The 16,468-nt window shown below is 46.9% G+C and overlaps 1 protein-coding gene across 2 annotated transcripts in view; it reads right to left on the bottom strand.

The window, feature by feature from the left end:
* The window catches only part of Tbc1d30 (TBC1 domain family member 30), a 64,806-nt gene that overhangs the window by 36,364 nt on the left and 11,974 nt on the right, over positions 1 to 16,468 (bottom strand). Inside the window, exon 1 of one of the 2 annotated variants that reach the window (XM_051176175.1) lies at positions 871 to 1,135. The exons of the other annotated variant lie outside the window; for it this stretch is intronic. Coding sequence (XP_051032132.1) covers positions 871 to 1,033 — 163 coding nt within the window. The 5' untranslated portion in view covers positions 1,034 to 1,135. Of the gene's footprint in view, positions 1 to 870; positions 1,136 to 16,468 lie in introns of those variants that run through there. 2 annotated transcript variants of the gene reach the window in all.

Genomic DNA, 16,468 nt, shown 5'->3' with positions numbered 1-16,468 from the left:
GGTAAAAGAAGAAGGTGAATAAATACTACACTCTCTGCAATTAGACACTTCGGGAGGGGAGAAAAAAAAAAAAACAAAGAAAGAAACCACGAGGTTCGTAAAGGCAGCGCCGCGATCCACCCTTTGGGACCCAGTGCCTGGGCACAATCTGAAGTGGCTGGGTGACAGCAGGTCCCATAAGGGGTGGGGGTGGGGAAACAGCGTGCTGTGGAGACCACAAACTGTCTGGAGGCACCTGAGGCCACTCCAGGGAAAGGTGAGCGCCCTGAGCCCCAGCTCTGCGAGCAAATGGAGCCGCTCCCTCCGAGGCCACTGCCAGAACCCTCAGCAGCCAGGCGCTGGTGCCAGGGCCAGGCTCTTAAAACCGCGAGCGACGACGCCAGGTGACCGAGCTGGCGCGAAGATAAGCAGAGCCTGGAGAAGAAGGGATGTGGAAATACAAGGTGATGGTAGGAAGGGCCTGTTCTCACAAGGCCAGGCGAGCTCCTGGACCTTACCTACACTCAGTAGGAGCTCGTGCCCTCTCCTACCCCAACACAAACACACCACAGGGTCTCTCGGGAAAACATGCACTCGATCGTCCTTCGCAGTCGCTGCTTTCCCTCCGACCTGCGGGGTCAAGGCCAACCCACACACCTCTTTGGAGGTCTGGTTTCCAGGGAGCCCGAAGCACAATAGGTGACGCAGCCTGGGCTGGAAGGGGCAGCCTCCCTCACTTCGCCACCACGCACGGAGGCCGAGCGCACAGGCCGCGGGGTGGCTTCTGCGGGGCTGCGGGTTGTCCGCGCCCTGGCGGCCGCTGAACGCACCCAGGCCGGGATCTGCTCCCATCCCTCCCGCCTGCATCGCCATCACCCATCCGCGCCTCACCCGGCTCCAAGGTGCACAGCAGCCGGGGCGCGGTCCGCGAGATGCAGCTGCGCTTCTTGAGCACATTGCTCAGAATGGTGCCCACGCCGCCGCCGCCGCCGCCCTGGCGCTTCAGGCATCGCCCGCCGCGACGCAGGGAGCCGGTCAGCTTGTCCTGCCGCATCCGAGAGCGCCGGCGGCCTCCCGGGTCCTCGCTGCTGCGCCCGAACGACTTCCGCACGCGGGGCTCGGAGAGTCCAAGCCGGCGAGGCTCCCCGGCGAGCGGCGAGCGGCGAGCGCGCACCCGGAGCCCCGGAGACGACGGGATCAGAGAGACAAACGGCGAGAGCAGCGGAGCTCCGGGGCACCGGCTGGCATCTGCAGTGCGGAGCCCAAACGGCTGAGACCCGAGCGGGCTGGGAGGGGAGGAGGGCGGGAGCGAGCGCGCGGGCGCGCAGAGACGGAGGCGGCGCCTCGGTGCCCAATCCCGGCAAGAGCCTGAGCTGGCAGGGCGGTCTGAGTCCTCGAGCCCAGAGCCAGCTCCGGAGGACAGAAACCAGAAACAAGGCAGGGGTGTCGCACTTCTCCTCAGCCTGGGAGGGATGGAGGGTCCCCAGGTGCAGACACCTCCAAGTGCTCAACTAGTCTGAGCAGACCAAGATGGGAGGGAGGGAGAGGGAGGGAGGGAGGGAGGGAGGGAGGGAGGGAGGGAGGGAGAGGGAGGGAGGACAGGCTGTCCAGGGACGAGCAGACCCTGGGGTGGAGAAACTGCTGGCAGATGTTGACCTCAACCTTCAGCCCAAATTATGTTCAAGCCTTTCCCGGCCACTTCGACAGAGGGCAAAGAGCCATATTTAATCATAACAACAGCAACAATATAGTTCTTCTTGGGGAAAGGGAACCCAAAGAAAAATGTTCCCATAGAAGAAACGGTTTTTGAAAGAATTGTTTCTAGGGGCGTGGCGAGGCCAGGTTCTAAATAACAAATATCTGCCAGACTTGAAAACCTCAAAGGGTAGAGTATTGATTGAGTCAAGGCTTTAGGAGAGAAGGAATCACTACAGCAGGGCTAGTACCTTGGCAGTCACCTAGACGGTGACTTTGAAGGTAAGAGCTCACCCAGACAGATGAAGGATGATGGCCACATCCTAACAAGTCCTATCCCGCCTGAGGCTACGGATGTGGGCAGTCCACCTGTCATGAGCTGCCGGTGGAGCTGCCTCAAGCTATCCATTCCGGGGAGACAGAGCCCAGGACACTGCCAACCTGAACGTGGCTCGGCTAGCTGTGCAGCAACCCTCACTCACCCAGCTCTATACGGCTTTCAGTCAGGCCTCACTAAGTTGCCCTGCCTGGCCTTGAACTTGTGATCCTCCTGACTCGGCCTCCTGGGTAGCTGGAATTACAGTGCTATATCCCCAGACCTGGTTTGGCTGATATTTTTTCCTGTGCTTATAAGAGATGTAAATGTAAAATCATACAATAGCCAGGTATGAGGGTGTAAAGGAATTCTCCAAAAGCTGTCTTTATGGGCTATGCAAAGAACCCTTTTTCGTGTTGCAGTCTTTAAATCTCAGCTTTCAGATCATCCAGTGCTCCAGATAACAGCAAGTTTGGCTTCATAACCATTAGCAGTCCAGGCACAGAATTCCTCAACCCTCCCTTGACATGACCCTTCTACCACCTCTTTCCTTAGGAACACAGAATGCCCTTCTCGGTATCTTTGGCAAACTTCTCCGGGAGGACTGGTGAACCAGCTAACCTTCTACTAACTCTATCCTTTCCTTTCCTTTGCCTATGAGATTGGCAAATCACTTCACCTTTTCTTCCTATGGAAGTTTCACAGGCTTTCAGCAGCTCCTGCAAGTCACTGATCTGGTTCAACAGCTACTTTACAAAGCCCTGTGTGTACCATGTGGTACCAAGTCAACACTTACTTAAGATACAGTGTTTGTCTTAAGACCTGAGCTCCAGAGACATGGTACATTTTCCATCTGAGTGTTTTCATCAGGAACAAGACAATGGCCCACAATTATTTCCACAATGATTTCTTCATAGCAAGTTCCAGGCCACCCAGGGCTACATAGTGAGACCCTGTCTAAAAATAAAAGAGGAGAAGATTGTTTCTTAGCAACCCCTGAGATATAACTTGAGAGTTACCAAAATAGAATATATGGCTAGTGTTAAGACACCTGAGCCTCCCCCTTGGGAAGCCCATTCCACACCTGAGTATATCCTATTCTTTCCATGAGTATCTCCAGCCCAACTCTCTCTTTCTCCACCCACATAATTAAAATCTATGTGAAGATTACCACTTACAAACTTTTACTCTCCTTTGATAAGCCCACATCCGTACTCTTGGGTAAGTTGTGAACTGATCCTGGGCATCTCTCCTCTGCTTCATCTTTCTGTTTGAAATCTATATTAAAAATCTCTTTTAATAATCTGCAACTCTGCTTTGAGAAACCAAAAACTTGGTTCATCATCTCTCCTCTCCTTCCATGCTCCTGAACTAGGACTAACCACCGTTGCTATTAGAAAATGAAAAGCCATTCTTAAAGTACAATGGGATAGTTCCCTCTCAGAAGCAGGGGGATGGGAGAACATTAAGATTTTTGTTGTGGGGGAGGGATGAGTTTTTTAAACTATCTCAGAAAACAAGGTAATGGAGCCTGAGGAAAAACAGCATCAGAGGCTGTCTTCTGCACTTCACACACACCTGCACACACATGTACACATACACATATTCGTGTCCATACTGAAAAAACACTGAACGTCTTTTAAGTGCTCTAATACTGCTATTCTGAGCAAGCCGGGAAAAGGAGTCATCTCCTGTAACTCCAGGGCGCTTATCCCATGGTCCACACACCATGGGCTTTTTGAAGCACCCTGGATATGAGGACACAGTCTGAAATGGAAAACTAAGAATGGGATTTATAAAACTCTGCTAAGGCAAACCAGGCCGCCATGTGATAGTTGAGCCATGTGGCTTCGCCGACTGCCTGAGGACTCTCAGAAAGTGTCACTTCACAAAATGAAGTCAGTATGTCCTCTGGATTTGCCTCAGATTTCCCAGCCTTCTTCAAGAAGCTCGGGTGCACAACTCTACCCTTCACTGCCTAGTGCTTTTACAAGGCATGTATTCACCACCCTTTAGCGTTCCTTAGCCATCTGGCCTCTCTCAGTGATGCTAGGGACTATAGGAAGGTCTGGTGCTTTGTGCTTATCTGGCCAATGTTTAGATGCTCCTGAAGCTGGAGATGGTGAAGCATCCACAGCAGAAAACTCCAGGAGGACAAGTGTTAATGTGGTCTTGTCTTCCAGAACTCTCTCTTCTTTTAACAAAGGATGCTATTCACAATGCACCTTACTGGGCCAGTGGGAGAGGCAGCTTCCTGGGCCAAGAGGAAAGCCTCTTGTGTGGGAAGGGACACCCAGCACCCCAGGCTGTGTGACGCATGCCACTCAGAGTACCCCCCACCCTTTGGCTCAGACCTCACACTCATCAAACAAACCTCTGATTATCATTTGGCTCCAGAAGGTAATGTACTGAACACAGCAAACAGCAGCCACCACCCCTGAGTTCAGCTGATGCTTAGCAGGCTTCTGGGTGTCAGAGATGAACTCTGACCCTGGACAGGGTAAGCGGCAGGTCAGAGGTGAGAAAAGACTTTTCTCTGAAATTCTTCACAATACTTTTTTTCCTCATGGGGGGGGATGCTTACCTCCCACATAAACATTCTATTTCATTTCTTTCGGGGAAAACAGGAAAGAAAAAATGGGGTGGGGGGCTTCCTTTAAATCTTCCCATTCTGAAATTGCATAAAAGTTAGCATTTTGTGTGTGTGTGTGTGTGTGTGTGTGTGTATAAATAGCAAAGGAATTAAACAATATTATTTTGTTTATGTTGCAGAGGAAAGCCAAGACTGCCAACTTTTGTAGCAAACAGATAATTAACAGTGCTAAAATATAATACTCTAAAAGTAGCCAGTGACACAAGCCTGGCATTATATTTATTATGTGACTCATCATTTCTTATTTCATGTCTGGGATATTGTTTTCCAAAAGCAAGAGACGTCATCTGAAGTCAGCTCAGAGAAAGCAAGCCAGTGTGGCGTTTGCCTGAGGCCATCAGCAGCAGAGCCCAACCCACCACTAGACCTTTCTCATCAAATGACCCTTCCTGCCAAATAATGCCAGTGAATTCCCATTTGAACAAATCGCACCTTGCATCTATCTGGGATAGCTATGATTTAAGATGAACGGGGGGCTCAATGTAGACTGTATTGCTGGAGGAGTCCGGAGTCAGATGTGACACAGGAGTTGTCACAAGGCATAGGGATCACAAGTTTGAAGCCAGCATGGACTATGACATAGCAGGTTCAGGGCTAGCTCGAGCTCCAAAGTGAACCCTTGTCCCCAAATACTCCACACCACAGGAGAAAGCGTCCCTTGTGCTGGTAAGGAAAGGGAACATCTTGAGGAAATGCCCTGAACAGCTCAAAGCTAGAAACTTTACACTGACCAGTGAATGAAGGGTTGTTTGCTCACAGGCACTCAGTGAGTCTTGAAGGGGCAACCTGAAAACAAACTTTGTCTTGATTGGGAGAGACAAGCAAGAAGTCTGAAGGAAAGCCCGGCCCTACTTCAGGAATGAAAGCCATGTCCCAAGGGGCTTCCAAAAAGGAAGTGGGTCTGAGACTTCTCTGATTTCCTATTACTGTTTTTGTTCAACAGCAAAAATCTCAAAATAAAAAGGGCCTGCGTGTTTATCCTCAGGGACAGAACAAGACCCGTGCTGGCAATTACCAAAGAGAAAAGTCCCAGGAAGCCTGCTGGTAGGAGAAAGCAAACCCACAGGGAGCCAGGTTTCTCTGGGACCCTGGGCCCGGATCCCAGGGGTTGCTGCCTACCTGCAGCAGCTGCAGAACTAGCTCCCAGGCAATGGCCACAGGGATCTCACAGGTCAGGTCGTAGACATATCTGGGGCAGCAGATGCGCTCACACTTAAAGGGCAAAGGCGAAATGCCAGCATAAAAATTTCTCCTTTCTTTCCCCCATCTCCCACAGTCACTGATAATCTGCAAACTCCTGAAGGGTAAATAGCAATGTTCCCATGCCCCCCCCCCCCCCCCCCGCCGCCTGCTATAGCCTGGATCTCCGTCTTCACCTCACCCGCAGGCAGCATTCAGGAGATAGCGTCTCCAAATGGGCATCCCTTAGGTCATTGCGACATGCCCTTGAAAAGGAAGTGAGCCGTGGAACTCTCTGATCCTTTCTTTTCTTCTCTGCCTTGTAGCTTGTGATGAGGCAAGGAGTTATGCTTCGCCCGCACCCCTGACTCGTCAAAGCACAGTCAAGTGGACACTGGCCTCCAAGACTGTGGGCGAAATAAACCTTTCTCTTTATGATTTAATTATCCCGAGTGTTTTGTTAGAGGAATAGAAAGCTGAATAACAGAATAGGTATCGACTTCCCTAGAACGCTAATATTCTCCTCAAACCTACTGAAAACTAGAGTCTTAGTAAGTAGTTCCTGTTGGGAAGCCCCACTCGGGTTTCACTCCTCCCATTCCAGACCCCGCCCCTCCAAACCCCGCCCCTCAGAAAGCTCCTCCCGGGGAACTGCTCAAGACGACCTACAGGCTAAGACCTGACACCTGACACCAGACCATGCTCTACTTCCTGCCTTCCCGGGGTCACCCAGGAGTTGCTCCACTCTGCTTTGCTGTTTATTAAATCTGAATTTATTGATTCGGTCTGATTCGGCTTAGTGTATCGGCGGAGGAGCCCAATAACTGGGGATCCAATACTTATCAGTTCCTTCAGCTCATTACTCAGGACCAAACCCGCATATGGTATGGTGAACTCCCAGTGACCCTCAGAGCCATTTTCTCCCACCAAAGAGACACAGGGGCAGAATGACAGGAAGGAATTGAGGGGGAAGAAAGAAAAAGAAAAAAAAAATTAAAAACAAACACAAAAAAAAAAAACCCTCTACAATTTCCTGACACATCACATGACCTACATGGAACATTTCAGTTCCTTTTTTATGTGATTTTCCTCATCTTAGCATTAAAAAAAGTTTCTCTGTTTAAACACGGGTACCCTTTAAGACAACGGGGTGTGGTTTTACATGCTGTTAAATGCAGAGAAAGACACCATAACGCGGAGAACAAAGGAGCTCGGAGGTTCCAAAAGCAAATCACTCAGCCCCATTCTTGCACTCTGCCTGCTGCTGCTTATGCTTCTCAGAAACACTGTCTTCAATAAGATTTAAAAAGGAAAAACATACCCAAGCATAGGCATATATTCTAACTACACACACTCAAAAATTCTGGGAGATGTATTTTAAGACAAATAAACCACTTTTATTTATAGGTCAGATGTTCAAAATCAAAACTTATGTCTAATATTATAACTTATTTCATAATGTCCACATTTCTTAGTGTTATACTAGACGGTACGCTTGAACCCTCTGCAAACCAGGGAATGACTAGCCTGGCAAGATAGGCTGACTAGTACAACAGTGGTGTGGACGACTGGATTTAAAGCCCATTCCTTAAGACCATGCCTGGCACCATTAACTAGGACCAAAACATATGGGTGGCTAGGTCATAGGACATAGAGAGAACCTACGACTATTCCGCTAAATGGGCATAGTAGTAACTGGCCCCTAAGTTCTTATCTCTACGCCCGTAGATCAGCATGTCTCTCAACCCTCATCAGAGAAACTTGTGTGCACAGTACATGGCAATCGATACGGTATTCCAGAGAGCCGCAACTTGTCAATGTGCAGAGAGTAAGAGACTTGGGGCGCTCTCTCTCTCTCTCTCTCTCTCTCTCTCTCTCTCACACACACACACACACACACAGTGATCATCTTGGATGAAGGGCCAGAAAGATGGTCAGGGCCAGAGGCAGGGCACATCTGTAGCAAAATAGTATTTTCTGGAGGGCTATTGCATACAGAGGCTCTCAGTGGCTGTAGCTGCATGGATGAGATCAAGCCAGCCAAACACCCCAGCCCAGATGTGGGGAGGGGAGGCTCATGAAGTCCCACCCCTACCTGAGGAACTACTGGGGATTGGTGGCTGCAGGGGAGTCGGTTTTCTTCAGGGATGTGCTCTCCAACAGGCTGTCTGTACTCCAGTAATGACCCTACACCCATGCACATAACAGACTGCATTACGTGAGCTCAGTAGGGGTGTGTGTGTGCACGCGAGTGTGTGTGTGTGTGTGTGAGAGAGAGAGAGAGAGAATACAAAGTTTGGAAAGAAAATTGGTGGGCCTATAGGCGAAAATGAGAAGATCAGGAATAGGAAATGGGTTTGATCGAAACACATTATATGAAATTCCCAAACAAACCTTTAATCTCAGCACTCAGAAGGCAAAAACAAGCAGATCTCTGAGTCTGAGGTCAGCCCGGCCCACACAGCAAAGTCGCAGGACAGTCAGGGGCTACATAGAGAAACCCTATCTCAAAACAAAAAACAAAACAAAAAAAACCCTCAAACACTAAAAATTAATTTTAAAAATGAAATATGAAAGGCATTCTAATGTGTGTCACCTGAGGGAGAATGTGGATGGAACATGCACTTCCGGAGTCAAGGTCGATACAAGTGACATTGTACCAAGCTGATGACAGTCTTCCATGTAGGGCACACACACACACATACCCCAGGCACACACAGTGATAGAAAAGAAGTCTGGGGTGGCATAAGCCACAGGTGTAGCCTAGCAAACGGCCATATTTATGTCCTTGAATGCCAAGGTCCACATAAGCATTGGCAACGGAGAGGATCTGCTTAGCTTGAGAGATGCACAGTCTACATTCTCTCTCTCTCTCTCTGCTAGAAGCAATACAGGGTGACATATTCTACTTGTGAACCTAATATAGCAACAGCGGCACCTTTAATTACCACGTCTTTAGTCCCTGCTTGCAACAGAGCATCAGTTGGCAGGATGTCCGTCTGGCATAAAGCCAACACCTATCATATACACCAATTCCTGGGGAGGAAACACATTATGTCTTTTGAAAAAGAAAAGATTACCTCTGATAATTATAAGCCTTCCTAGCACTAGATTCTTAATGATAGTGTCAGGGTCCCTTATCTAAATGCCTGTTACTACAATGACCACAAGTGTTTCAAATTTGAGACTTTTTTTTTCTTGGTTCAGACATATTTGAATATATATAGTGAGAACTCAGGGATGGGACCTGCATTTCATTTCCACTTTGTACATGGCTAGAAAACATGATGTTATGCAGTATTTTCAACTCCTGGCATTTGACAGTTTGAGACAGGAGAACTGAGGGTTTGAGTTAAGACCATGTCTCAAAAAACAAAAGGTTTGTATATTAACTTTATAATATAGAGTTTTTCTACTTGTATTATCATCATATTGGGGCTCAAAGTTTCTAATTTTGGACTTCTGTATTAGTGGTGATAAACCTGTGTATTTCGAGAAAATGTGAAATAGCTTTCTAACAGAGAGACTCTGATACAGTCATTCTCTTCATGCCTTTATTTACCCCTCTTACTGTGTAGCCCTGGCTGTCCTGGAACTTGCTATGTAGACCAGGCTGGCCTCAAACGCAGACAGATGTACCTGCCTCTGCCTCCCGAGCGTTGGTTAAAGGTGTGTGTCACTGTGCCCAGCCTATACGTGTCTTTTTAGCCATTCCTAGAAAACATAAAACGTGAAGGACCAGAGTAGGGTCCTTGCTCCCTCATCACCTGTTTTTCACACAGTTCCCAGTCTCACGTGTAGTTAATCTGCTTGCCTACATTATTCAGAGGAAGACTTTGATCTCCTCAATAAATCATAAGCATCTTTGAGCGCACGAACTAATTTTATTCATTGTTTCATCTCTCTCCACCCATGTCTGCAGCTATCATGGCGCTGGCTACCCGGTACATGAATGTTAAAAGTAAATAAAATCAGAAAGTCATCGTGTCAAGAAGAGAACCCTGCCTTCCCACTCACTAAAAACTGACTTTTTAATTCAATTACAAGAGGAATAGCAGATGTGTTTATGGACAGTTATTTTGAATAACATTTGTGCAGTGGAAAAAAAGATCTACAGACTATTCTTAGTCTCCTGACAAGTTTCCGAAATGTGTAATACTCAACTATCACACGCTCACCCTGTACATGTTGGTAGGCATGGGACAGTAGCTACACAAAACTCAGTCTAAAAGCCAGACACCAGGGCTAGAAGCCTGTCTCCACCCCTCAGCTCCACCCCTCAGCAGCAGTGTGATTCGGGTAACCCCTCGGTTTCCTTATCCAGAAAGTGAGACCAGGAAGTGCCAACTCCTTAGGTGGGGTCCTTTGGAGCAAGTACTACAGACCAAACATCTACCACACGCCTGCCACGCGGCCAGCTAGCTCTCAGTAGAATGCCACCTGTTCTATCGTTGGTAGGAGTGCACAAAGGCACTTACTTTTGTTACTTTTGGAGACTTGTTTTCCTTTGGTTGGTTTGTTGTTGTGTTTGTTGTTCTGTTTTTGAGACAGGCTCTTCCATGTAGCCCTGGCTGTGTGGAACTCACTCTGTAGCTCATCTGCCTCTGCTTCCCGGTGCTGGGGTTAAAGGTGTGCTGCCACACTGGCCTGTTTACCTTATAGAGCAGCGCTCTCAGATTACTCCACCAGATCTTCGTCTACTGTACTTTTAATTCCGTTACTACCCAACCTGACCTAGCGATCTTGTCCAAAGTGTCAGGAAATTAAAAAAAAAAAAAAAAAAGCATTCATTTCCGCTGACATCATTCATCTTGATTTCTTCTTTTAGCTTGTCAAACATAGCCTCAGATTTACTAGGAAGTTTGCTGGTTTGGGGATTTTTTTTTTCAACATTCTTTGCAGTATAAATAAGCTCCGTGTGTGTGTGTGTGTGTGTGTGTGTGTGTGTGTGTGTGTGTGTGTGTGTGTCTGCATGTACTGACTACAGTTTCTCAAATTGGGGATTGCAAATATACCCTAAAAATAAAAATAGCTTGTTCAAAAAAAAAAAAAAAAGGGCGGGGGAACCTTGGGGTCTAGAGAGATGGGTTCAGCATTAGCTGCTGTTTTTCCTGAAGACCCAGGTTCAATTCCTAGCACTCCAGTTCCAATGAGATCCAATGCCTCCTTCTGGCCTCTGTGGGCACTACATACATGTAGTACCCAGACTGAAAGGACTCTCTAATGACCACTAAAGGTTAGAAATTTAAAAATATCCACCAGCATGTGTTTAAAAATCACCCTCGATGCATGCAAAGCTCAGGAAAAAGAAAACACATGGAATAGCTTGGTCACGATGGTCGGTTTCTGGAAATTATTATTATTATTCATAACCACCTAGTTTCTAAGGAATGTTGTTATCCACAACAACAGTCTGGGAATTGTTATGGGCCATCCTGTATGGGACTCATGGCAAGAAGGGAAAGCCAGAAAGAACAAGTGCTTCTGCCAATAGATAGAGATAACTCCCTGACTGGAGAGTACATTCTCCCTGCCCCCATTATCTCAAGGACAAGGCCACTGAGCCCGCTGGTCCTAGAGAAAGAACACCCCCTAACCTTGCAGCTGCGCTAAACAACCCTGCCTTGTAAAAACTGTGTCCTCTATGAAATCTCTGTACCCTTGGAAACCTTATTAACCATCCAAGTTTGGAACTGTCTCATGACCTTGCTTTTAGGCCTAGTGAAAATAACAGGCTAGCTTTGAAACTGGCCTTGTTAGCTTTGATGTAAATCCTATAAAAGCTGTCTCAATTATGCCCTCAAGGTCCTCAGTCCTCTACCCCTGCGTGGCGTATGACTGTGGACCCCAGTGCACTTGGAATAAAAATTCCTCAAGCTATTTGCATCAAGACCGCTTCTCATGAATGATTTGGGGTGTCACCTTTCCTGAGTGGGACCGTGAAGGTCCACGCTCTGCAGGTCTTTCAAGACATACATACAGGCAAAACACCTACACCCAGAAAATGAAAATAAATAAATCTCAAAAAAAAAAGAAGAAGCATTTTCCTAAGTTCCTTACCTTGCCCAGGAGTATATTCCTAATAGAGATGCATAAGTACAGCATCGAGGATGGGAAAGGAATAACAATATTAACAGTCAGAGGTCAACTTCGACTATGGATTAGATACCAGACTTTGTGTTTTAATTATTTAACTCAACATCCCAATTTAAAGATTAAAAAAGTGCATATATCAATCAGTAGGGTATATTTTATTAGGAACAGGGGAAAAAATGACTAAAAGATAACACAGTCGACAGATACAAGCATTGATGTTAGGTAGTGGGATTTTTGCAAATTATTGGAGTTTTTTCTTGACTTCATTTTTTCACTTTAGGAGAAGAATGTTGGGGGGGCTCCTGAGACCCCTCCCCTTGACATGGGCATAACTGGTAAACAATGGATGGGAAGAAGGCTCTTCAGTGGTGTAACAGCCCACACACTGTCCAGGGAACTTCCGGGATGCAGCTTTTGGGGGCTGTCACTCATGCTGGGTGGTCCCTCTTCTCTGCTCGGTAATGGTTCAACAAGTTGAACTGAAGTGGAATCATCTTTGGCCCTTGGGTACCCCATCTGGGGTGAACAGACATTGTTTGCCTCTCCTCAGGAAAAGTCATAGTACAGAGAGAAATAAAAGAGGACGGACAGACGGACAGAGAGATTAAATAAGGTCCCCCAAGTCACATGACTGGTTAGTTGGGGTAAAAACCAAGTGTAACTCTAAAGCTCCACTCTGACAACTATGTTAATAAAACAGAACCAGATAACTTTACTTGACCACGACTAAAGCATTCTGGGAGCTCTAAAATAGACTCGCTCTCAGCTGAATATGGCATCCATCATCTCCACATATTCTCATATTACTTACTAACTAACACAGTTGCAGCTGTCATTTTATTTACTTACAAGTATTGATACAAATAACCAAGAAGCAACTTCAACAAGGTCAGTCTAGCCGTGCTGGCTAGCCCAAAACTCCAGAACAGCAGAGAGAATGAGCAAGCTCATGAGTTAGGGCATCAGAGCTGGCTTTGCACATGTGGCACCATGACAGGACCTACAGGGGTCAGTCAGGACAGGAGAGATGGCTTTGGTGACACCCAGAACCTTCCTTTCCTCAATGAGCAACCCTGTGAGCAACCCTGGAGAAATCTGGTCAACCTTCAAGTTTCCCAAGAAACTTGCAAAATGATTTGCTTCTAAAATTAACTCGTCCCATGTGAAAGGGAAAGGGATACTGGTTGGTTTAACCGGGGCAGCAGTAAACTAAGAACCCTCTCCACAGATAGGAGATGTCCAAGATGCAGACCCAGGGTGTAATCACTTTTGTGCTAATGTTGTGTCCCATCTTCATGGAGAAGCAACTGTTGTAACCACATGTGCACAGAATTAAGATAACTTCTGAATTATCCAACCCGAATTACTCTGGGCTTTCTGCGTGCTTAAAAAATCCTCGCCTCATATTACACATACCAGAGAAAGGAAAACAAAAACTTATGAACTACTCTTCATGTTCAAGGTTGGATAGAGTCACATATGCTGTATGTCCAATGTTTGCATTACAGCATCTGGTGTACAGCTTGACTGGAAATGAACTTTAGTTGAAGAGAAATGTTTGGAAAGTGTGGTGGTTAGCTTTCAGTGTTAAGTTGACACAACCCAGGTGAATCTCAGTGAGGAACTAGCCTTGCTGGATTCACCTGTGAGGAGTTATTTTAATTCAGTTCATTGACGTGCACTGCCCCTGTCCACTGTGAGTGGCAACATTCCCTAAGCTCAGGCTGGCCTTGAACTTGTACTTAACCCTCCTGCCCCAGGCTCTCAAATGCTGAGATTACAGGTCTGTATCACTCTGTGTGTTTGGGGGGTGGGGGTCAGGAGCATAACAGGCAGAAATGGCCATTTCTCCAGCAACTCTCTGTTTTCTGATGCAGTATTAACACACCCAGAGATTTTTTTTTTTTTTTTTTTGTAAGTTAAAAAAAAAATTTTAAAGTCTTTTTTCAGTGAGACACCCCGAAGAGGAGACACCAGTCACTGGTGAGTTCCTAGGTATGACACTGCTTTACCCACAGATAAATAAGGTAAGTGGGTGATTCAAGACACACAAACAGAGGCTCCTGAGAGAGAGAGCTCGGCGCACTGGGCCACACCTGCAGATCCAGCTACTCCACAGGCTAAATGAAGCAAAAGGCTCCACTGAACCCGAGTTCTCGGCCAGAATGAACAACACAACAAGCCCCAATCTCATAAAATAGCAGAGCCCCCTAGTGCACAAACATAATCACGGCAGTCAGGCTACAAAGGCAGGGGGAGTCTTAAGTTCAAGGCCAGCCTAAGCTACATAGTAACACACACACACACACACACACACACACACACAGTTTCAGACTCCTCATTTTTCAATCTCACAGCCCAATGTTGTCCATAATTCCTTCTTTGTGTGTTTATGTACAGTCTTGGCTACACAAAAGTCTCTGTAGGGGAATTGCAGTGCTGTGGGCCCTGCTGTGGACAGAGGACAAGAGAAGGCTCTCTGTCGATCTGCTGACAATCGTCACCCAACACTCGAAGACCCCAAACTTTCCCCATTTACGGAGGCTTAAGGTTTGAGTCCTTTAAGGGAGACTCTCTGGACATAAAATTCTGAGGTTGCCATAAATGTGGACTGACAGGGGCTTCCTTCGACTGGTCACGTTGCATGGGGGAAATAATTCTGAACCACTCTCCTGCTCCTGTTTAACTACACAACCGATTCTAGGGTCTTGGTGATCCAGTAAGTCGGAAAGCTGGGGTGAAGAGATAGAAACAGCAGGGGCAGGGTCCCAAGCCCCTGGCCAAGGAAAGGAACCGGCTTGCCTCTTCTGGAGATAGCAGGTAGTGTCAGCAAACTGTGACATGGCCTTTCCTGTCCCCTTGAACTGAAAGACCCACATTACCCATCTACAGCAACCTCCACCTGCGACCAAAGCCTTAGGAGATGATCACAGTCAAACATCTCACGTTACTGCTATGTCCTGAACGAGCCCTTTCCTGTGAGTGTGTTGAGAAGGCCATACTGGAAGAGGAAATGAGACGGGGAGCCTAGGGAGAAGCTCATTTGGTAAAGTACTTGCAGCACAACCCTGAGACCTGAGCTGGGCCCCAGGACAAATGCAAGCATGGTAGTGCATACATGCAGTCCCAGCCCTGGGTCCCCAGAACAAAGCCAGACATGGTGTATACATGTGATCCAGTGCTGAAGGGATTTGCTGACCTGATAGCCTATCCAAATCTGTGGTTCTAGATCATCAAGAGACTCTGTCTTGATGGGCAGTGATAGTGCACACCTTTAATCTGGTCCTTGGGAGATAGAGGCAGGTGAATCTCTGTGAGTTCAAGGCCAGCCTGGTCTACAGATCGAGTTCCAAGACAGCCAATGCTACACAGAGAAACTCTGTCTGGAAAAACAGAGAGAGAGAGAGAGAGAGAGAGAGAGAGAGAGAGAGAGAGAGAGAGACTCAAAATTAATTATTTATTTAGTTAGTTAATAACAAGCTGAATGACATACATGCACCCAAATACACACAAGAAATTTGAGTAAGCTAGGCATGAAATACATGGGGAAGTCTCCTTTTGTAACACACAACATCAAAATAGATTTCTATATATAGCCCATTATGAACAGCTACTTGCTCATACCATTTCCAGGAAAAAAAAAATATGACATTATTCTTCAGTGGCAAATCACTCATTGAAAGTAAAATGTCAGTAGCAAAAATGCAAAGAACACTACTGTGGAATAATCCTTTTATACGCTGTAAAGAGTTGTCACTTGAATTGGTTTAATAAAAAGCTGACTGGCCGGTATCCAGGCAGGAAGTACAGGTGGGAAAACCAAACTAAGGATGCTGAAATGAAGGAGAATGGAGCCGGAGGAGTGTCCAGGAGATGCAGAGGGAGCCGGAGGAGTGTCCAGGAGATGCAGAGGGAGCAAGACATGCTGGGGGACAGGTAAAGCCACAAGCCGTGTGGCAAATACATAGGTTAATAGAAATGGGTTGGTTTAAGTTGTAAGAGCTAGTTAGTAATAAGCCTGAGCTATCAGGCTAACATTTATAAATAATAAGTCTCCATGCCACTTATTTGGGAACTGGGGATCAGGAAAAGAAAAGTCTGCCTACAGAACTAAGAAAAAAAGAAAAAAAAACCTCCCTCCTCCCACTGGGGAATGAGACTGGGTCAGGTGCACACAGGCATAAAGCTACTGTAGAAAGATGTTCTGAAAACGACCTATTCTTGCCATCCTGCTACCTCAGAAGGTGATTCTTTCCTTCTCTCCTCTCCACCCACGTGTAAAGGTTGTACTAACACTGTCATAAGGTAAATGTTTACTATATCATAGCCTTGCCTGCAATCTCTTTAACCCTATCTAAGAAAGCATTTGACGCACACTAACGAACGTCCTATGTTCAGCAGGAAGTTGGGGGCTGAAGAGTGGCTCTGCAGTCAAGAGTGCACGCTCCTGCAGAGGACCTGGGGTTGGTTCTTAGCACCCAAGAAAGGCAGTTCACAACGGACTCAACCCCAGCTCTAGGGCATCCCCCACCCAGACCCACACACGAATA

Source organism: Phodopus roborovskii, unplaced genomic scaffold (genome assembly GCF_943737965.1).
Source record: "Phodopus roborovskii unplaced genomic scaffold, PHOROB, whole genome shotgun sequence".
Taxonomy (NCBI): Eukaryota; Metazoa; Chordata; class Mammalia; order Rodentia; family Cricetidae; genus Phodopus; species Phodopus roborovskii.
This window is presented reverse-complemented; position numbering and strand designations above follow the sequence as displayed.